Genomic DNA, 22,865 nt, shown 5'->3' on the forward strand with positions numbered 1-22,865 from the left:
CTCTGGGGGGCTGATAATATTGCTTCAGCAATGCATTTGACTGGCAGTCACAAAGGTCAATGGCAGGCCTCCACTTCAATCCTAAGTGGTGGTGTAGGGAAGTGGGATTGTTGCACAGCTAGACGTGGGTTCAAATCCCTGCTTTGTCAGGTCATGGATTCGCCAGAGAGTTTATGCAGTCTTATGAACGGCGCATTGACTGGGTTACGGAAGACCTGGCTTCAGAGCCCCCTCTGCCACGAAGCTGCCTGTGTGACGGACTGGGCCCACGGTACCTCACAAGTGTTTTTGCATGGATAAAAAAGAAGAACCACGTACACCGCTGTGTGCAGGAAGGGCGGGATGAAAATACACAAGAGAGTTCGACGGTTTCTGTGCCGCGTTCTCTTTCATGGGTAAAATGGGGATAACTCAACTGCCCCCAAAAGATAGATGAGAGGGTTGTGATTGTGATGCTCCCTGGCTATGAGGCCGGTCGAAGGTTTTTAGTTGCCAAGATCAACCTGAACTATCTCCATGCCCCCCACCCTGGAGCGCCCTTAATCTTGGGTCATTTGGCACTATCTTCACATATAATAATAATAATAACATTCAATTTATAGACAGCCTTTCGGGACAACACCCACTCAGAGTGGTTTACAAAGTGTGTTGTTATCCTCATGACAATCGCCCTGTGAGGTGGGTGAGGTTGAGAGAGCTCCGAGAAGCTGTGGCTGACCCAAGGTCACCGAGCTGGTTTCAAGCTCTTAACCACTATGCCAAACTGTGCTGAGGTGGGATCCTGGCTTTCTGGAGAGGGGACAAGGAATCGGGCTGGCCCTATATTTTGAACCAAGCCTACGAGGCTTCCTAGTTGAGCTATTGGTCCAGCTAGCTCAGTTCTTTTGTCTGGCAGCAGTTCTGCTCGGTTCCAGGCAGAGAAGGGTTTCTTCTCCAGTTTTGGATGGGAAACATAGGGGGACCAAACAGGGTGACCTCTTGCAGGCTGGGTTGGTGCTGTTCGGCTGAGCCTCAGCTCTCGGGCACCGATTGTAGGCCCAACACTGCTGGTATTTGCTTGCCTCATTCTCTGCAAGTTCGCCTTTCCTTCAGACCCTCTGCAAAACTGCTACATGGCTGAGCCGCGAACATGATAGACCGCATGCGCCAAAAGAAACATGTGGCACCAAGAAGCTGGTTTATAAATAGCATTAAATAAACCTGGAAGAGTTTTATTATTTAAAAAAAACAAAAACACAAAATCAGAATGCCAGCAATCGTTACTAAATATTAACAAGCTGCTTATACAAAAAAAAAGAAAGGACGCAAAAACCTTCCCTCTGACCCTAGGGGACTTGCCTCTGGGCGGAGGTCTTTGCTGCTATCCTTTAAATTATAACTTAATTAAATTATTAACCATCAAACGTTGCTCCCCCTCCCCTCTTGGTTTGGTGCAAGTATTGTGCGGGCGGAGGGCGGGGGGAGTCGATACCAGAGCATAACCGGAGGGTCCCTCTGGCTCTACAGAGAGATTAAATAAACTCCCTCCAAGGAGAGAACAGCAGGCATATCGGCCCCAGCGGGAACTGTTTACGGATGCTAAGATGTTTGGGCAGAAAGAGCTCTGGAAAGTTGCTTTGTTCAACATTCCCCGCTTCTCCTAGAAGTGGGGGAAAGAACCGAGGAGTTCTGCCTCCTTTCCAGTCCCTCGGGCAGGATTTTTCTCTGACTACTCCGTAGTCTGGATTGCTGGGGAAGGTAGAGCTTGCTAAGTGCTGGCGGACGGTTTTGCTCCTCAACCACTTTTTCCTCACAACAACCCTGCGAGGTAGGTTAGGCGGGGGGAGGGCAACTAAACCTAAGGTCACCATGCCCGCATCTTGGCTGACGAACCCCAGGTGTTTCAGAGAGCCCTAATAAGAGGCTAGAACTGCTCACCTAACGTACTCGCTGCTGTCCCAAAGGTCCTTCCCTCTCCAGTCAGTATTGTTTGCTGCCTTCCCATTTTTGTCCCCCCCCCGCCCTGTTTCTGTTATGCCAGGCACTCCAACCTCCCACTCCCATGCTCCTCCCAGGCTGTGAAAGCCTGGTAAAAAAGGGAGCAAGAAACCCTTCCAGAGCATTGCTGAAACTCCGCCTCTTGCGAGGGTTGCCAGCTCCAGGAATGGAAATTCCTGGAGATTTGAGGAGGTGGAGCCTGGGGAGGGCAGGGCTTAGTGAGGGAAGGGAGCTCAGCTGGCTGTAATGCCATAGAGTTCACCTTCCAAGGCAGCCATTTTCTCCAGAGAAACTGATTGCTGTCACATGGAGATCACTTGTAATTCTAGGAGATCTCCAGCTACCACCTGGAGGCTGGCAACCCTTGTCCTCGGAGGGATAGCAGGGGGTCAAGAACATAATAGATAAAACAAGGATTGGAGGGTGGTAGCACCCAACACTGGGCACAAAAATACTTGCCCCCACCATAGTGTTGCCAGCCTCCAGGTAGTGGCTGGAGATCTCCCGGAATTACAACTGGTCTCCAGGCCACAGAGATCGGTTCACCTGGAGAAAATGGCTGCTTTGGGGGGGTGGACTCTATGGAATTATGCCATGCCAAGTTCCTTTCCCTCACCAAACCCCACTTCCTCCGGGTTTCTCCAGGTTTCACCCCCCCCCAATCTCCAGGAATTTTCCAACTGGAGCTGGCAACCCTGCCCCACCACCATAAAATGCTTCCCCCTGCTTGGAGGCAGCGGCAGCAGCCATCCTGTCGCGGTTCCCACAGCTTGAACTAAACTTTGCTCCCCTTTTCCAGCTCCAAGCTGGACGTAGTTCTCCCGTGTCCCTCTCCCCTCTTCCTCCCCGCTCCCTTTAAGAGCCTGGCTTCATCTTTTTCCAGATGAAAAGGGGTTCGTTTAACTGCCCTCTCCTTCCAAGTTCCAGGTTTATTCTCCCGCTACCTCACGTTAGGGTTCCTGCCTTCAATTGCAGCCTGCCTGATATTTGACACCAACCCAAGAACAAAATTCTCTGGGCGGAAAAGGAGAAATTCCTCAGCACGCACGTTGCAACTGCTGGCTCGCAAAGGCCTTGGCAGTGTCCGTTCCTAGTCCGTTCCCTCCCTCCCTCTTGGCAGTAGGAAAGGAGGCAAAGGAGGCCAGTGTGTGCAGGGTGAGGCCTGGGAACGGGCCGCCCTCAAGCCAAGGGGTGTAATTTCTCTGGTGCCTCGGCATCGCCACAAGAAAAACGCACACGTGCCAAAACACCAGAGAGGCTTGGCTGTTGTGGAAGCCGCAGGCCTGAAAGGGGCCGAGGAAAGAGTTACTTGTGAAGGGGCTGTGGGAGGGGAAGGAGGCAGTGCTCAGGGGCCGAAGTAGGCTCTCTCTCTCTCTCTCTCTCTCTCTCTCAAGCACATTTCCTGGCTGTCCCAGAAAACGTGTGGTGTGAATTTGCCAAGTTGCGGTGAGGGCGAAGGAACATTGCTGCCTGTGTTCTTTGAGAAAAAAGAAAAGAAAACCTCCCCACAATTAGTGCTCTGCATCTCCAGAGTGGCCAATAAATAAATCTGATAATAAATACAGTAGAGGTGTGGTCAGGAATCAGTTCCAGCCAATGGTGCAGCCGCAATGGATCGTAAAACTAGGCCTCATGGAAGCTTCGGCTAAGCCAAATGGAATTTTTCCAGCAGCGATGCCCGCTGGCCTCAGTCTCTCCTTTCCCATGTCCACCAACCACCCTTTCTTGTCAAATCAGGAACAAGAGAGACGCTTCCCCACTCCGTCAATTCTTTTCCAAAGTCTGGTTTGGTCACCCCACATTTCTGTCATGGGCAGGCCTGCCGAACCAACACCGGCCACCTGAGCAACACCCTCTTTGTGGCCTCTGAGTGGCTTTCCTGGCAGTCTCTTGGTTTGCGTCCTGCGTTGCCAAGTGTCCAGGCATAGCCGAGTAAGACCCCGATAAAGAAAAGTCTGAAACTGTGGAAAGTTCTGGAAGGGCTCAGGGATACGCTGGCAGCTGTCGAGCAGGAACCAACCATGGTACCTGTTAGTTACCCATGTAAAAAAAAAGTCCAACCATGATACTAGTCAGGTTCCCTTGAAATGGTTGGTGGTTTGTCACCTTTGAAAGAGCAGTAATGTACATTCTACCTCTGAGTCCCTTCCTTTCCAAAAAAAACCACTTTGTGGTTTAGAAGAGCCAGGAACCGCCCAGAATCACCTCACGGATCTATTTGCGGCCTCGACGGCTCCTTAAGACCTCTAAGATGTGGGCCCTCTGCTTCAGCCACTGGTTTGATGGTGTCTTAGTGCGTTTGGGGACGAAGAAGGTGTACTTGAGGCGTGGAGCCTTATGGTCGGTCACCACCAAGGCTTGCAAAGTGAGAGACTCCTTCAGCGGTCCACGTCCCGTGATAGTCTCCATGGTTTTGGTGGCCCCGCTGTAGCGCAAGGTGACCCCCTTCTGAAGATGGACGTCTTGCTCCGAAGGCACGAGGACGTAATTGCCGTTGAGGGCGTACGAGCCGTCTTGCCGGCGCAGAGCTAAGTAGATGCCGTCGTTGGAAGAGTTCGAGCCGCTGCTCTGGCGGATCATGATGTGGGTGGCTCCTGCCGGAATGGTGACCACGTTGTTGTAACCGTACCTGCTGGGCAGAAGGGACAACGCGTCAGAAACCGAGAGGAATCTTTCTTCACAAAAGGACAGTTATAAGGTCGCCAACCAGGAAAATGATCAATATTTGCTTTAACCACCCTCAGGATTTTTTTAAAGCCTTCTAGCGGCATGGAGGGTGGGGTAGGAACAGTGGCTGCAAAAGGAAGACCAAAGAAAGTGGCTGCAAAAGGAAGACCAAAGAAAGTGCAATGGAAAATCCTGTGTGGATGGTCCATTGTGGAGACACCTGCAGCGGCAATGATTGTACTATGGAGAATTGTTGCTTCATGGAACCATCCTAAGATTAGCAGAGACGGCCAGAGCCACCCGAGTTAGCACTTGATCCCCTGTCATATTTTCAGATCCATCCCAGAAACCGTTGCACAGCTGTGATAACTGTTCTCGCACCCATGAACACTGCCTGCCCCCCTCCCACACCCGTCATGTGTGGCTGAAGACTTTTCCCTGCCTCCTCAACGCTGGACTGGTTTCCTCTGCACTGACTCCAAAGTGACCCTGACAATTTCCTAAAAGCAATTAACCTTGTGGTTAATCTGTTGTGCTTTCACAGTCATCACTGCCTTGAGAAGGGCAGCAGTACAGAGTTTGGAACATGTGAACCTGCAGATCTGTTCTGCTAATAGTGGTGTTTTCCCCAGTGTAAGGAACCTTCCCCTGTCACTTGCCTAGGAGAAGACTCTTTGTACCATGGGATAATGCTGCCCTGAGCGGAAGCAGTTGACAGGATCCAATCCAATGTTTAGAAAAGACTGAAATATATTCCTTGTTCTCAGTGAAGTAGGCTGGATCCACACGTCCCGGCGTAGCACTAAACTGCCGGAACGATAGCGTCTTCCTGGCACAATTTCTGACATCATCGCGCTACATGGCGCAATGATGTCAGAAATTGCGCCAGGAAGACGCTATCGTTCTGACAGTTTAGCACTATGCTGGGACGTGTGGATTCAGCCACGGTCTGCTATATCTAGTTGGTATCGTTTTAGGCAACAGATGGGGCTCACATCCCTTGCACACAGGAAATGAGCATATCAAGCAAAAAGCTGCCTCGAAGAACTCTGTTGTGCTACTTTTGTGTCCAAGGATTGGGGGGTTTTTTTAGGTATGGAGGGGCATTCAGTCACATAAGCTACCACCACCTGCAATTCAAAACAAGACACGCTGGGCTAAATTAGCAGCAAAAATTCTGTCTCCCACTAACCTAAAAGAAAATTTCAAGTACGGCGTTCTTTTCCTACTCTAAAGACTGGCAGTCTGTAATCCTTTAATTTTAAACGTTGCTACGTTCTTAAATTATGCACACTTGTCACTCTGTATACTTGGAGTGATTTTAGGGATTTTTTTCCCTGCAAAATATTTTGTCAGGGCTACCTTTGCGTGTCATGAAGAGGAAGAAAGGATGGTGGTGGTTTGCTGGAACTTTTAAATCTGTTGTTTTAATTTTTATTTTTATAATAAGTTTGATTTCAGTTTATAAACTCAAACGTATAATCATATAATCACCTAAATCATACATCTACTATCATCTACTTTTACATTTATCTACATAAAACATAAACTGGACATGTACACAATGTATTTGTCTTAAGTGTGTTGTGATTTTGGAATCATAGTACATTTTGAGTAAATGAAAGCACTTCTAAATGTGCTGCACATCATTTTAATCTGGGACCGGAAACTCAAGACAATGCATCCCCCTGGACTGAATCGAGACCTAGGCTTCCTGTCTCCTTACCAATGCTGATTTTTCCACACCCACTACCGCTCTGCATACCCCACCCTATCCAATAACACCTACTATTATCATTCACCGGATATTATCTTTTAGCACCTGAAATCACTCCACGTCCAAGTTATAAGGACAGATGGACTCACATTCTAGTTGAATCTGAAAAAGTGAGCTGTGACTCACGAAAGCTCACACCCTACCAAAAATTTTGTTAGTCTTATAGGCGCTTCTTGACGCTTGCTCTTTTCTACTGCTACAGAAATACTGACCTGGCTACCCATCTTGATCTGGGACCAGAATGTTGATTTCCTTTTGACAGGGACCCTTGCTGAGGTGTCCGATGAATGACGTTGGCCTATATCTGGCTAAGAGTGACGCCGACCCCATCAGAACCTAACTGCGTCCTCTCCTTCCCAGCGACATCTGAAAAAGCATCACCTACCTGGGCTTGGTGAAGGAGCCATAGGTCTTGGTGCAGCTGGAGTTGTCTCCTCCGCACACCATGCATCTGTCAAACTTCACCTTCGAGCCAATGACTCGATCGCAGCCAGCGTGGATGCAGCGTCCCTGAACACAGACCGAGGTCGATTCGGGGGAGCAGGGTGTTCCGTCGGCCACCTAGAACAGAGCAAGATTGGGTTTGCCTGAGGCTTGTATGGAAGCCTGTTTCCTCTTCCAGCTCTCACACTTATTTCCAGCCTCTCCGGCCACCCATATAAGATCAAAGCCAATGACAAGCTAGGAGATAGATGAGCAGATCGCCTGAGCTTTTCTTACTAGCAAACAGTAGCTGCAGGGCCCAATTTTGACTGGAGATGTGGCATGCCTTCTCCCTCACATGGGCCGTTTTCCCAATCTCTAATGGCTCCCTGTGTTTCTCCCAGCAGAGCAAACAGCCGCTCCAGGAAGCCGTTTGAGATCAGGAAAACAGCACAGGGGAAAAAATTATCCCTCACACCAAACGCCCAGCCAGTATTTATTGATCACATTTTATCCCACCTTTTCCCCCCAAGGAGCTCAGAGCAACATACACGGTTCTTCCATGTACCTCACAACCGCCCGGGAGGTTGGTTAGGCCAAGGCAGAGAACCTGGCCCAGCGTCACCCAGTGAGCTCCTTGGGGATTGGAACTTAGGCCTTGGCCTCCCTGCTCCTAGGATGGCACTCTAACCACTGCACGGCACTGCCATTTACCCATTAACAGCAGCACTCAGGACATTTTCATGGATTTCTACAGGGGTTGTTTATTTAGAGAGCTTGTGTTTTATATGCAGAAGATCCCAGGTTTTCAGAAAGGCCCTGCTTCAGGTCTTGCTCTTGTCCCCCTACTCCTCCCCGGATGGCGGCCCTATTCTTTACCTTCTAGCTTATTATTCCTGAGCCTCCTAGCTCCTTCTCCGTGCTCCCCTCCAATTCTAACCCCTGACAATAGAAAAGAGCAAGAGTCCAGTAGCACCTATAAGACTAACAAAATTTGTGGCAGGGTCTGAGCTTTCGTGAGCCACAGCTCACTTCAGAAGTGGACTCTTGCTCTTTTCTACCGCTAGAGACAGACTAACATGGCCACCCATCTTGATCTAACCTCTGACAGAACACCTGGAGGGAAAGGAATTACCACATTTCTCTCATGGAGCCAATTGTCAACACTTCATGACTGACCTAACCCTGTCCCTTCCACGGCAGTCTGCTTATTTTTTGACAGATTCACTGCCTTCAGCTCCAGAGTAGTAGCCACTTCCTCTTCCCTGGGAAATGTAGTCCTGCAAGATGATTTCAAACAACATCCTTGCCGTGCCACAATTCCCAGAATCCCTCAGGGGAAGGAATGGCGTTCATATTGAACATAGGCAATCTATTTATCAAGGTTCGTCTTGCCTACTCTGACCGGCAGCCATTCTTCAAGGTGGCAGGTAAACAAGTCTTTGACATCACTTACTGCCTGGTTCTTTTTAACTGTCCTGTGTACAAAACAGGTAGTCAAGAACTGAGCCACTGACTGAAGAGATAAAAAAAATCGAAATAAGCAGGGCTTTTTTTCTGGGAAAAGAGGTGGTGGAACTCAGTGGGTTGCCCTCGGAGAAAATGGTCACATGGCTGGTGGCCCTGCCCCCTGATCTCCAGACAGAGGGGAGTTTAGACTGCCCTCCGTGCCACAGCGGTGCGGAGGGCAGTCTAAACTCCCCTCTGTCTGGAGATCAGGGGGCGGGGACACCAGCCATGTGACCATTTTCAAGAGGTGCCGGAACTCCACTCCCCCGCGTTCCCCCTGAAAAAAAGCCCTGGAAATAAGTGTATAGCATCAAGACACCCCAACATTACTTAAAATCGTAAGCAAGTCTTGTGTGGTGGACCTTTCTAATTTGTTCTATTTTTTAAAAGTCTCCTAAGGGACAAAAGGCCTGGTCCCCACGTTAACACTCACCCTTGGTTCCAGGACATAGTAGTAGCCCAAGGCATAGGACTGGCAGGTCAGTTTGCACTGATCACGTTCAGCCACGCCACTGTAGCGGGGTACCCAGTCCATGGGCGAAGGGTAGCCCTTGAACATGTCCTCTCGGTGGTTGTAAGCAGCGCACTGTTGTTCTCGGAAGGTCATGGCTGGAAGGAAATTCCCAGAGGAGTCAAGTTTACTAAGTAACATACTTCAGGGACAATTTGTACAGAGATCGTAAAATGGTTGTTGAGATTCGTGAAATAGGTAGATAGTTGTTCAAATGATTGTACATTCTGTAAAAATGGGATGACAAGCGGGATTGCTGCTTGCTCAGAGGCTCAGAGCCAAACTACAAGTGATGCCTGACACAAATTGGACACTTGTCAGCTTCCCTCAAGTTTTGGCGGGAAATGTAGGCAGCTTGGCGGAATGTTGGAGAAGTGACAGTTGAAAAGTCCATTGGACAGCAGTCGGAGAGCCAAGCTGCAAGACCAGGACGCCTCCATTTCCCATCAAAACTTGAGGGAAGCTGACAAGTGTCCAACCTGTGTCAGGCGTCACTTGTAGCTTGGCTCTCAGTAAGGGCAGCAGGTCAGGTACCATTGCAGAAAAGGGAAACTTTAATCATTGCCATCCAATTGTTGTACTTCTCAGTCTGCACTTAGACAATAAGAAGCTTTGTGGTACTTTAAAGTGTGGCATACCTTTTTCCCCCCCAAAATGGGTCCAATTCTTCACATGGAGCATCGTGACTTCTATCCCACAAACACTCATGCTGTGTTAAATCTGTGAGGTTTTTAAGGTGCCACAGGACTGTGTAGCGGTTTTATTGCCGGATATTAATACGGCTACTTCTATGGAGTTTTTCTTGTGTTTGTGGTTTATTTCTAAAATATATGGGCTGCCTTTCCAGAACTCGGCATTCATATGTATAAAACTGTTTTTACTTTTAAGGTCTTCTTACTAGGTTTTTAATTCAACCACCATTCCCCCCTTTTTTTCTACAATAAATCATCTTTTTATAAAGACAAACTTTTCCCATTTGGCTTTACTTAGTATAATATATTTCTTTGGGCTATTTCTCTGCATGTCTTCCCTACATGCCAAATAACATGGAAATTACACAGTTGCTATGAGGTATTTGCCCAGGTTCCACTCTGTTACTTCAGTATTGTCCTAGTACTGAGCTGAAAGGGACCCTTCTCAATGGGTTAGTCTCAGGAGGCACCTGAGAGCCAAGCTACAAGTGACGCCTGACACAGGTTGGACACTTGTCAGCTTCCTTCAGGTTTTGATGGTCTTGCAGCTTGGCTCTCTGACTGCTGTCCAATGGACTTTTCAACTGTCCCTTGTCCAACATTCTGCCAAGCTGCCTACATTTCCCGACAAAAATTGAGGGAAGCTGACAAGTGTCCAACCAGTGTCAGGCGTCACTTGTAGTTTGGCTCTGAGTGGAGACAGCTGGTTACCAGGGGTCTTTCTAGGGAACCCTTTGTCTAAGGGCATTCCTCAGCAAAGAAAGGCATCTTGTTTTCCCCCTCACTCCTATTGTAACAATTACTTTTAAGGTATTTATATAATATTTAGGTTTTGCAAAACTACCTTGGTTGCCTATGAAACATAGAGGCGAGATAGAAAAGAAGTTGAAAATAAGAGAAATGTATCTTACCATTGCCATTAGAGCAGTCCTGGACATTGCAGGAGCGGTACTGGGTGCGCTTTCCCTCGCAGTACTTCCCGCCATTGCGTGGGACTGGCTTGTTGCATGCCCGAGAGGAATACTGCACTCCTCCTCCGCAGGTGCGCGAGCACTCTCCCCACGGACCCCAGGGCCCCCAGCCACCGTGGGTGGGAATCTGCAGACAGGCAGGAGAGAGAGAATAAAAAACATTATGTACATGAAAGAATAAAGAAGACAGACTTCCCAGGGCATATTAGCCACAAAGCAGATGAAAGGGTCCTTAGATGGCACTTCAGAACACAGGTTTCCCCCATGTAAAAATAAAACCTCTTTGCAAGTAGAAAACTAACACATCAGCAATAAAAGCTCTAACCCAATTCCTCTTATGCTTTTCTTTTGGCTTGCTGGGAGGGTTTTAAAAAAAAACGAGAGCTTGCAAAATTACATCCAATCTCCTATGGTCTGAAGTGGTATCATTCATTCAAACCACCTCAGGGCTTTAACTCCTCGTTCACCTGCATGTAGAGATCTAGCTCATATGTGGGTACCAGCAATGCCTTTGAGGGCTTAATTCAGCGCTGGGTTTTTCTTGTTTTCCTGTTCTGATATCCAGCAACATGGGCTGTGATCTGCCACAAACTCTGTCTTCTGGGGTATTCGTTAGGAGCTATGCAGAGGGGAAAAGGTTTCATAGCAGTTTGGTGAGAGAAAAAGGGATGTGCGTATACATGTGGTATCTTGTATCTTCATCCCTTTGTATCTTGCCACTGTTTTCTATAACTTCGACGTTGTTGGTTTCTTCTAAGCACATCTGAGCTGGGCATGCACCAACCAGACACAGCTGCCTGCACAGGAGCGGAATTTGCAGCTCCCCACCATGTGAACTCTGTTCAAAATTTTGATAATTCTAGCCTTCCTTTCCCCTCTTCCATTCCCCCACCCCAAACCCTTAAAGCATGAAATAGAAGGACCCTCTGGCTTTTCTTGGTGGCTGCCCACCAGGGCTACTCACATTATAGGCTTTCAGCTCCCTTTCGCTGATGCACTGTCCTTTCATGCAGCTCTTCCCTTCGCCACAAGGCGTCCCGTCGGCCCAGGGGAAGTATTTCGTCTGGCACATGAATTGCCCGTTGATCCGACCCGTGCACCAGAGCGCGCCACATGGCGGTTGGAGGTTGGGGCAGTGACGCGAGTCAGCTCCAAAGCTCAGCTGGCATTGCTGGTCTGCATTGTAATCACCGCCGGGGAAGGCAGCCGGTAGGCGCAGGGGTTTGTGCGGCTTGTCTCGGAGGCATTCGCCTGCAAGGGCAGAGAAGGAAGGGGGTTAGGTGGAACCAGGCCTTGCTGAGCCCTGAAGCTACTGTTTGCAGAATCTCTCTCTCTTGCTAAAGGAATGCATAAGATCAGAAGAGGCCTGCTGGATCAGGCCGGTGGTCCATCTAGGCCAGGACACAGTGGCCAAGCCGTTATTCTGGAGGGCCAACAAGACAACATAGAGGCTGAGAACTTCCCCTGATGTTGCCTCCTGGAACATGCCAATAAATATGAAGATTCTTTTTACTAACCAAGGATACTAGCCACTGATGGGCCTCTCCTGCACGAATCTGCCTAATTCCCTCTTAAAACTGTTCATGTTTATGGTTATCACTACCTTGTCTGGCAGTGAATTCCACAGTTTAATTACTTGTTGAGTGAAGAAGATCAAAAAGGGTAGCTGTGTTAGTCTGTCTGTAGCAGCAGAAAAGAGCAAGAGTCCAGTAGCACCCATAAGACTAACAAAATTTGTGGTAGGGTACGAGCTATCACGAGTCACAGCATCTGAAGAAGTGACTCACGAAAGCTCATATCTTACCACAAATTTTGTTAGTCTTATAGGTGCTACTGGGCTCTTGCTCTTTTCTACCGCTTGTTGAGTGAAGAAGTATTTCCTTTTGTCTATCCTGAATCTATTACCCATCAATTTCATGGGATGACCCCAAATTATAGAATTTCCACATTCTTTGTTTCATGCAAATTGTATAAATCTCTATTTTGTCCTCCCTGCATCCCCTTTAGCAGACTTTTTTCTGAACTATAAAGTTACAGACTATTTAGCCTTTTCTTATAGGAAAATTGCTTCCACCCATTTTGACCTGTCTTCGTTCTGCTCTTCAACAGATGGTCGACACATATTGCAAGCGGTCATTTATGCCTGCTTGTGAGCTATTAACGCACCGGGCCTCTGAGTTTTTCATTCAAAGCCCTTGAGTATTAACTAAAGGACACTAAAGCATGCGAGAAACATCTGAGTTTTTCTCAGCCGTTTTAAGAGAGGCACTGATTAATGAGCTGGGGGAAATGACTATAAAGAGGAAAGGAAGATAAAGGGAGGTGAAATTGACCTCCTGAAGTAGAGTCGAAATTGGCAGAACTTACTGGGAGACAAAAGATGAAATTAACAAACCCTCTAAGGAGCGATTTCTGCTGGCTCTATCTTTTTAAACTACCCTAGTGTTGAGTGGTGAAATTGACAGAGCTTTTGGCTCTGTCTTTTTAAACTACGCTTCCCAGCTAACATGGTGTCTCCCTACACTTGAGCATCCCCATGTAAGATGTCTCGTGTAGAGAGACTCAAAGTGGCATGAATAGCAGATGGTGCTGGTCAGACTGGAATAGCAGACCAGAAAGATGAAGTAGAAAGGGTACTAGGCATCTCCTTTAGTGGCTGGCTCCTATTCACACAGCATTCCACAAGGCCCTGTCCTTATTCACACAGTGACAATCTTGCTGTCAACGTACAAAATATTTAAAGGTGCATGCCCTATGAAGCCTTAAGCTTGCCCACAGAGGCCAAGAAGATCCGACTGGATGGATAAAAGGTACGCAATTGGGAAAGGGGAGGCTGTACCATGTCCATTGTCCAGGAAATCAGTGATGAACCGGGCACTGCATGGTGACCACATCTCCTCGGGGTCCACGGGGGTCATGACGGAGGCCATCATGTGGTTTGAGCTGGTTGCCTGGTTTAGGTCTCTGCAGTGCTTGTCGTTATCATGGAGCATATTGAAGACGTGACCTAAACATTGCGGGGGGGGGGGGGAGAATAGATCAGCTCCTGTTCCCCATATGCTACAAATATCCCCTACTTATGAGTTTACTGTTCCAAGGTGGAATCTGCTCTCTAAAAAGGCGCTTAGGCTTCCAGTATCTGAGGGATATAGGACATATAGCGGCTGGATTCCCCTGACATGACATTGACCGAGACAGTCCCAAAATGGGTGCAGAGGATTGTGTTCCTCAAGTGCATGGGTCCCCGATTCATAGAATCATAGAGCTGGAAGGGGTCTTACAGACCATTAGTCCAACCCCCTGCCCAATGCAGGAACAGCTTAAAGCATCCCTGACGAGTATTCGTCCAGTCGCTCCTTGAAGACTGTCAGTCAAGGGGAACCCACCACATCTCTAAGCGCTCAGGAGCTCAGGGCAGAAGGGGCTTCAGCGCCCTCCCCATGCTATTTTCCCAACTCAAAACAGCACTTACGGGGTGGGGCAAATTGTATCATAGTTTGCCTTAGCTTGCTTTTTTAAAAAGGCCAGGTTTCTAGTCCTCATGGTTACCCATCCTCCTTGAGCCATATACGTTTTTTGTAACTCTACACAAATCTACTCGATTCTCCCAGCAAAGTTCAAATTTCCCTAAAGCACAAAACATTTTTTTACATATTTGAATTGCTACCACAGGATATTTCTATAGTGTTTATATGTTGTTTCAGGTGGGTAGCTGTGTTGGTCTATAATAGAAGACCAAGATTTAAGTGCCGTAGAGCCTTAAAGACCCACAAGATTTCCAGGGGATGAGTTTTCAAGAGTCAAAGCTCCCTTCATTAGATACGAGTATTTCCTCCAAAGCTCATATTTTGGAAATCTGTTGGTCTTTAAGGTATACTGGACTTGAATCTTGTTCGTCCGCTGTATATAATGTCTGCCTGCCATGGCTCCTGCCTTCTTGCAATGAATCTTGGGAGTTGTAGTTTGGTGCGAGTCCTGAAAGTGACATCACAGGGACCTCGGGGCAGTCTCCCACTCTCACTGGGAATAGGTGGTCCAAGCTTCTCTGAACCATGGGCTTTGATGGGTTCCCGTTCCTGCTGAGCCTTATGCTGGGCCCAGGTAGAACCATCGCATCATTCGTGTGGTTGCATCTGGTTGCCACCCCAGCGTTTGCATAAACGACACCAATCCACCCATTGCGTACCGAGTTCATGTGCTGCGGTGAAGGCAGACTGGAGCCCGTCGTCCTCAACGATGGAACAGCTGCGCGCCGGGTCACACACAGTGCCAACGTCTGCCATACCCAGAGTGCCACAGCTATCGCGCCCACAGAGATCCTGCCGACGAAACGCAAACACGTACTAAGAAAAAGCCAGTCAGGACAAACTGTAGGTAAATCACCTTTCCCCCCTAGCATTCAGGCTCTTCGAGGTGGAATCCACTAGTCTGCAGAAGCAATTGCTGGCAGAAAGAACTCGCCCAAAGATCCGTTAAGGACAAACAGGTGCATACGGAACTATCCACTACTACCCCAGGCCAGCATAAATTGGTGATGGACACAGCACTCCGTGCGTTGAGATTTTCAGCTTTGATGTCTTCCAGTGGGCCACCTCGGACCTGACCTGGATAACCAGGGATAGCGAGATCTTGTGCCTAAATAGAGTCAGCCCTAGATAGTATTGGATGGGAAATAGTAGTAGAGACTGCCGTCAAGTCATAGCTGATTTTTGGCGAACCCTAGTGGGGTTTTCATGGCAAGAGCCAACAATGGTGGTTTGCCATTGCCTGCCTCTGCAACCCTGGTCTTTGTTGGAGGTCTCCCATCCAATTACTAACCAAGGCTGACCCTGCTTAGCTTCTGCAATCTGATGAGATCAGGCTCACCTGGGCTAGCCAGGTCACGACCCTTGGATGGGAAACCACCAAGGAAGTCCAGGTTGCTACACAGACGCAGGTAAACTACTTTTGTTCATCTCCTGCCTTGAAAACCCCTGGAGGAGTCACTATCAGTCGGCTTATGATCTTTGAAAGGGCATGGCAGTTTTCAACAATTTCCCCCTTTCCTCTGGAGATAGTTATTTTGTTCCCTATTCTTTTCCTGACCCCAGAATAACAACAACAACATTCGATTTATATACCGCCCTTCAAGACAACTTATCACCCACTCAGAGTGGTTTACAAAGTGTGTTATTATTATTCCCACAACCAGGGCCGGTGCTGGAGGTGAGGTGGGGGCTGCAGGTGCAGCGGGGCCGGAGGGGGCAGTGGAGGGGGTGCCGGGGCGGAGGTGGCCACTGGCCAGCTGCACACCGCCGCCGCCACACGCCCCCGGGTGGGCACAGCAGCCACGGGCCAGAGACGGCAGGCAGCCGGGGTGGCGTGCGGAGCACGGGCAGCCTCCTTGCGCCGCCCCAGCCACCTGCTGGCCAATGGCCCGGCGTTACTGCGTGATGATGTCATCACGTGTTAATGTCATCACGCACTCCGGGGGCGCACGCATGCTCCGCGCACGCATGAGGATGGCCTCAGGCGCCAGTAACCCTGGCGCCGGGGTTGCCCACAACAATCACCCTGTGAGGTGGGTGGGGCTGAGAGAGCTCTGAGAGAGCTGTGACTGACCCAAGGTCACCCAGCTGGCTTCAAGTGGAGGAGTGGGGAATCAAACCCGGCTTTCCAGATTTGACTCCTGCCGCTCTTAACCACTACGCCAAACTGACTCTCAACAGAAAATTTCAAGGGGCGCAGTGGGCTACAGAAGGAGGGAGAAATGGGAAAGTCCTGCTCTGTGAAGTCCCTAAAGGTTTGAGCACCTTCCACTTCTTTAGGGCAGTATTTTTTCTCTGATCTGGAATTCTATCGACACTTTCAGCATTGCCTCGTCCCGATGTGCCCAAGGCAGCATATGTGGTTCTTCCCTCCTTCTCTGTAGTCTCACAACAACCCTGTGAGGTAGGTCAAGCTGAGAAAAAGAGAGGAGTGAGGTCACCTGGTGAGTTTCGTGGCCGGCAGGGATTCGAACCCAGATGTTCCTGGCCCTCGTGTGACATTCTGCTGCGTTATTCTGGTGCATCATAGTTGGGTGAAATGTGGTTTCTTTAATGAGGGGGCGTGGCCAGAGATGGGAGGGGGTGGAGCTAAATGGACATGCTTAAGTGGGAAAGGATGACATCATTGGATCCAGTCCGCAAATATCACCAGCTGCTGCAGGTCGCTAGCTAGCCTGCATCGTTTATACACGGATGACAGTGTGGTCTAGTGGTAAGACTGTCAGATTAGGATCCGGGAAATGCAAGTTCAGATCCCCACTTTGCCATGGAAGGTTGCTGGGGGGCCTTGGGCCAGTCACCTCCTATCAGTCTAACGTACCTCACAGGGTCGTTGTGAGGATAAAATAGTGGAATGGTGTAAGTTGCTTTGGGGTTCCCCTTGGGGAGAAAGGTACAATAGAGATGAATTAAGGATAAACACACTTTGCAGTCTTCACGTGCTAAATGCTCACCTCTCTGGTGAAGAGGATAGCCGTGTCAAAGTGCTCCGGATCCTCATCGTCAAGCTTGTTGAGTCCTTTCTGCCACTTGCAGAAGTTCCGCAGGGTCTCAGCGGCGTTAGAGGACACCTCCAGCCCGTCCCTGGCTTGCCCAATCACCACCACCCTGGTCACAACCAGATTGACGGGATTCTTCAGGCTGGGGTGGCGGAAGAACTTGGCGGCCGCCGCCATGATGGTGAGCAGGTAGCGCTTGAGGCCCGCCCCATGGAAACGCGCCATCTCCTCGTCAGCCACCACCAGCGTCTCCACGTAGCGAGTGACGGAAACAAACCTCTGCAGAGAAGAGAAGGGAAGGGAGATGGTGAGTTTGGCTGCTAGGAGTGATTCCGCACACGGTGGATAATGCACTTCCAATCCTCTTTATAGATCATTCGGAATGGATTTTTTCATGTGTGGAACAAAAAATCCACCTCAAACGATTGGTAAAGTGCATTGAAAGTGCATTATCCAATGTGTGCGGAATCAGCCTAGGAAGCAAACTTGTTACCGGGAAAAAGATGTTTGCTCTGGAGGAAGGAGCTGCCACAAACGGAAAAGGACCTGCAGTATCCATGGTGGCACCTACTAACTGGTGGATCAGTCAAGTAAGAAAGTAATTGGTTACTCTGTAGATTTGACATGATATGAATATTTGTTTTGGAGAAAATTGGAGACCTTTTAGTTTGTTTTTGTTGTTGTTTGTTTTATTCGTATATATGTAATTGTAGTTTTTTAAGGTTTGTTTTTAATTATATAAAACTTGATCTTATGTGGGTTCTGACCACTGGGAATTTCTTACTCTCTTATTGTTTTTATTTATTATCTACCTATTTTCTTCTTTCCCTTTTATTGTATGCCAATAAAGGTATTTGAAAAAAAAGAAAAGAAAAAAATATAAAACTTTTAATTTAAAAAAAAGGAAAGTAGTTGGTTACTTTGTCAGGGTCGATTTGAATCAAGAGGGGCTGCAAGATAAAGAAGAATGCCCTTGAATGCCTGAAGATGCCTTTAGGCAGTGTGAGGGTTAACTAGCTTAATGAATGTTTTATATCTTTTGGTGGCCTGCCAGCCAGAATGCCAAAGGAAGACAGGGAGGCTTTGGGGGGCAGCGGCTTCTGGCTGAACCCAGCGTTGCCTTTGAAGCCACAAGAGGCCTGGCACCAGCGCCAAGCTTGTGCAAGGGAGGCAGCGCCTTCTCCTTGGCCCTGCTCAGAGCCGAGACATCCCTGCCACATCACGAAGTCAAAGCCTGCCTCGTCTATGTTGCGAGTGCGTCAGAGCCAGAGGTGAAAGGCCGCAGCTGAGAGATATGCTCGTTTAGACCCTCCGCTATGCTGGGGAAGGGATGACAGCCGTAAAATCTTCATCCGCTGATTACTGAAAACTAGAGTTGGGGCTTCCAGCCCCAGCGAGCCACTATTTGTCCATGGAGGGTTCCCAACTTCCAGGTGAGGGCTGGAGACCTCCCGAAATTGCAACTTATCTCCACACGGCAGAGATCAGTTCCCCTGAAGTAGATGTTGGACTTTATGGCATCATACCCTACTGAGATTCTTTCCCTCCCCAAACCCCACCTTCCCCAAGTTCCATCCCCAAATCTCCAAGAATTTCCCAACCTGGAGTTGGCAACCCTACTCACTGGGGAAACTTGTGCGTACTGATGACACGTGTACCAAGGGGGGGGGCTACATGTAAGTTTCACTAGCAGGGCAAACAATGGCTCCCTGTCCCTGGGGTTGTTTCAGGTCAGGAAAATGACGGGAGGGAAGGCTTAAGCCACCTCTCCGCTTCAGGCCCTGAAGGGAATCGGAGCGCGCAACATCGGTCCCTGTGATTGGCCAGCCAGTGCAAAGCCTCGGGATTAGGCAGGCCCAGCCTCAACTTGCCCAACGTTCTCAGTTCCAGCTCGAGCACCCTCCGCTCCATTTCCAGCACTTCTAGATTGCAGAACACACCTTCCCAGCTTCGGTTTGGGTTTGGCTTGGCCCATAGAGCCCCCTTCTCGCTCCCCAAGTTTCTTGTGTCAGGACAAGACTCCGTGCACCAAAGAAAACAGCCGCCCTTGCTGGAATAGGTCTGCCAGATCCATTGCTTCTGGCATTAGCTCTATCTCCTTTGAGATCTAATCATGGGCATGAAATCAGTGCTCTGGGGACAGCATTCCCTTGCGTCAGTCTGTGCCATTCTTTTATCTCAGACGTGCCTCAAGGAACACGCAGAGCACACCCAGGTCTGAGCACAAGTAAGCCACGGGAGGGAGATTTATGTATGACCACGCAAACCTCCTAACTCTTGTGATGCGCGCACACAAATTGTGATCGAAATGAATGCAAAATATAAAAGAAGGTGGCCGATGCCTATCTCTGCTTTGCATTAGGTAAGGCTAATTTTGTGATGTACGAACAAGTCACTGATTGTCTCCTGCCCCCAACACTTAAAGTGCACAACTGATGGAAAAGACAAGGATAGAAGGAATGGGGAGATCAAAGGCTGATAAGCCAGGAGAAAGGATGGGTTAGCAGATAGACAGGTGGCTTTGGAAGAGCAGGTGCTGAGGCAAAGGGCAAGCCCGTACATCAGAAACAGTGGTGGTGTATGGTTAGAGACCCAGGTTCAAATCTCCACTCAGCCATGCAGCTGAGTGTTCTTGGGCCACTCACTCTTGCTGTCAGCTTAACCTACCCTTGCAGGAGTATTGTGAAGATAAAATGGGGAGGGCCCTATGTACGCCAGAGGTCCCCACCCTTTTTGAGCCTACAGGCATCTTAGGAATTCTGAAACAGCCGGTGGATACAGCCCCCAAATGGCTGTCACAGAACAGCTGTTGCAAAAGGCAGAGCCAGGCACGCAGTGGCTGCCACAGGTTAACTTCAGCCGCACAGTGAAGATCTTTGTGCTGTGGTGGCAGCTGCTGCCGAAGCGATGTTTTTTTAAAAAAAACTCTGCACAGCCAATCAAATCTCTAGTGGCCAATCAGAAGCCTTGCTGGGCAAAAGACTCCCCACCCCCAGCCCCACCCACTTTCTAAAAACACTTGGTGGGCAGCGGTGGGCACCGTGACGTATGCTGTGCAGAGAAGAATTGGTTAAAAAGTGGATTCCAAATACACATAAAACTGAATCAGCTCACTGTCCAAGTCTATGAACGGGGGAAAAAAACACATTTTCAGCATCTCCTTCACAATGAATTCATTAAATGGTCTTCAGCAAACTAGCCTTCTCTTAGGTGCTATGTGGAGATCACGTAAGTGGCCTGCCTCGTAGGGCTGTTGCCAACACTCTTGTTGAGCTTTGGAAATACAAAGGCAGTAGGTTTCCCCCTGCCAAAAACTCCCTGCACAAGGAAAACTAACAGAGAGATTTTTTAAAGATGAGTAGCCCTGTTGGCCTGCAGTAGAACAGCAGGATTTGAGTCCAGTGGCACCTTAGAGACCAACATGATTTTCAGAGTGTAAGTCTGACTCTCGAAAGCTTACCCTCTGAAAATCTTGTTGGTCTCTAAGGTGCCACTGGACTCAAATCTAGCAGGGAGAACAATTCTAGTAGGCTATCATGAGTGCCATACACACTTCTTTGTCTAAGGCTTGCAAATCAGGAATGATGCAAAATAAAACTTGCTTCATGTCTCCAGAGTACCGTCTCCTGCTGTTTTGCAAAGAATCTGGGTTACTCGGTCAGAGGATTTTAAACGAAGCCATCTTTGCCTATAGCAACCTTTAAGTAGTCATAACAGTTACTGATATCGAAGTACTGTTGCCCGTCTTTGTGTTCCTGCCAGGAATCTATAACTTCTGCTGGGTACACCATGAGTGTTATTAGCTATGAGTGGTTTCTCCAAGTCTTGCCAGTTAAGGCCAGATGTCATGCCCAGATTTCTGGCTCTCAGGAGAAAAAGTGGCAAAGCCTGGTCCAATCTGGACCAGTGCCCACCATCTGACACAGTTTAGTTAAGGACAGTCTCTTGAAGAACCTTAGAGATGCTAAAATAAGGACACTTTGCTTTCCCTGGGAGGACGAGTTCTGCTGCCAAGACCAACACAGAACTGAGCGACATATGAAAAGCATTATCGGCAAGAACTTTTGCCAGGGACACCTCCTCCTCCTCCTCCTAAAACCAGCATGTGGACTCGCCTACCTTTGCTCTCCTGGGGGATCCATCCGTCTTAGCCAATGGTTTATCTCCTGGAGCTGGCACGCTGTCCGGAATCTGGGATCCGACGCCACACATGGGGCCATCCACTTTCTCGGACACCTTCTTCCTCACCACGTGGGCACCGACTCCTCCTGCCGTGTTTGGTACACCCCCTTCCAGAGGCTGCACGTGGTACTCTACGCCACGGTACTGCAGCACCCCCAGCAAAGACAGCCCGTCAAAGTTGACCGCTGCAATCGATTCTGGATCAGAGTTCACGGTGCCAGTGAAGTAAGTTCCTTGATCCGTTGGCCCGTCCACCGCTTGCCCGGACCTGCCTAAGTACTGTACAGTCAAGCCCTCTGAGTAGAAACTGGGGTCTTTTTCTAAACTAAGGACTAATTCTTCCCCGAATACATGGAGACGGTACAAAAGCAGCGCTTCTAGTTTCCTTTTGCCACCCCCCAGGCTGTTCTCAGAAGTATCCTGACCCGCAGAATGGGTGCTGACATTCAGTCTCTCAGGAAATACAATTTCTTCCTGATATCCACTGAAACGACCCCAGTTGTGCACTGCCAAGACCAGGGACCAACAGGTGGCAAGCAACAGAAGATGCATTGGGAACAAATTTTTTTTAAAAAAATCTATTCTAAAAAGCAATTTTAAAAAATAAATTGTTTTTTTTAAAAAATTGAAAATTTCCCTCGAGAAAAAAGACTAGCCCCTGTGATTAGCAAGAACCGATCAGGCAATGCTCGCAGGGAATGCCAATTATTAATCAAATAAATGTTTCTCCTCTTAGCTTCCTGTCTTCCTAATTAATCTGAGAGCCTCCCCTTCATTTAAAGCTGGACAGCCTTGGGGGGGGGGGGAGACAGAGTCTCCGGTCACCTCGCACAACGGAGTGCAAAGCTGCTCGTTGCTATTTTTGTTTGTGAAAGTGAAGAATCAAAATTCTCTTTCCAGGCTCTCCGGATACCAAGTCCTTTCCAGCGGTATATGCCTTCTTTCCCACACCCTACAGCCACAGCCTTCTGAAAGTCTCAGCAGCAGAATGGAGCTCAGCTCTTGTTCCACTCCAAACCGAAAAAGAAAAAGAAAAAACCTTCCAAAAAAGATGCCTTTTCTCCCTTTTTAATAACAGGGTTTGGATGCAAAGATGCTATAAGGAAAAAAAAATCAATGCAATTCCAATCAAGAGTTTTCCCCTTTCCTTTTCTCTCCTCTTCTAATAATCCTTGGGACACTTTTAAGAGCTCGAGAGAGAAAATGTGTGTGTGTATGTATATATTAATCTCTCCTCCTCCTTTTATTGAATGGCTTTATAGTAGCTTGTCCAAGCGCCTGGCTCCTTATAACAGCTGTTTTTGCCTCTTGCTGATTGGCTGAGCAGAACAATTTTTTTTTTCACAGCCCCTTTTATTTCCCTTTGCGGGCTGATGCACATCTACGACGCAAGCAGTTGTTTGATGGCATCATAAATTTGGGGTTTTCTCTTTCTCTTCTAAATAAGAACAAAAGGGGAGGGGGGCTGGAGTGGGAAGCGTGCTTCACTTTTTGGCCTGAGTTCAAAAGCCTGCAGTTGAGTCGGCAAGGCCAATTTCTGACACAGCTTTTTTCTTCTTTTTTTAAACACAACGCTTGGACCGTCTGTTTTGTAAATTCTCTATGCTGTCTCACATTTCTTTGCTTCTAG

The 22,865-nt window shown here is 48.5% G+C and overlaps 1 protein-coding gene across 1 annotated transcript; it reads right to left on the minus strand.

Moving 5' to 3' along the window:
• Window positions 1-3,345: 3,345 nt before the first annotated feature.
• On the minus strand, window positions 3,346-21,885 carry ADAMTS4 (ADAM metallopeptidase with thrombospondin type 1 motif 4). Its single transcript, XM_054993902.1, has 9 exons — window positions 21,173-21,885; window positions 17,009-17,332; window positions 14,714-14,846; window positions 13,367-13,534; window positions 11,492-11,778; window positions 10,468-10,654; window positions 8,787-8,962; window positions 6,807-6,982; window positions 3,346-4,606 (listed from the first exon to the last, which is right to left on the minus strand). Exons 1-9 carry the CDS (start codon window positions 21,785-21,787, stop codon window positions 4,192-4,194), a joined length of 2,481 nt encoding a protein of 826 aa, XP_054849877.1. The 5' UTR covers window positions 21,788-21,885; the 3' UTR covers window positions 3,346-4,191.
• Between the last annotated feature and the right edge of the window lie 980 nt (window positions 21,886-22,865).

This window comes from Eublepharis macularius, chromosome 1 (assembly GCF_028583425.1).
Source record: "Eublepharis macularius isolate TG4126 chromosome 1, MPM_Emac_v1.0, whole genome shotgun sequence".
Taxonomy (NCBI): domain Eukaryota; kingdom Metazoa; phylum Chordata; class Lepidosauria; order Squamata; family Eublepharidae; genus Eublepharis; species Eublepharis macularius.

What these genes read in the sequence shown, in the direction of transcription:
- ADAMTS4 (XM_054993902.1), bottom strand. Translation starts at nt 21,787, where the DNA reads ATGCATCTTCTGTTGCTTGCCACCTGTTGGTCCCTGGTCTTGGCAGTG. An exon ending in GATCCCCCAGGAGAGCAAAG is followed by an intron (nt 17,333 to 21,172) that starts GTAGGCGAGTCC and finishes TCTTCTCTGCAG; the next exon opens with AGGTTTGTTTCCGTCACTCG. An exon ending in CACCGCAGCACATGAACTCG is followed by an intron (nt 13,535 to 14,713) that starts GTACGCAATGGG and finishes CGCAATGTTTAG; the next exon opens with GTCACGTCTTCAATATGCTC.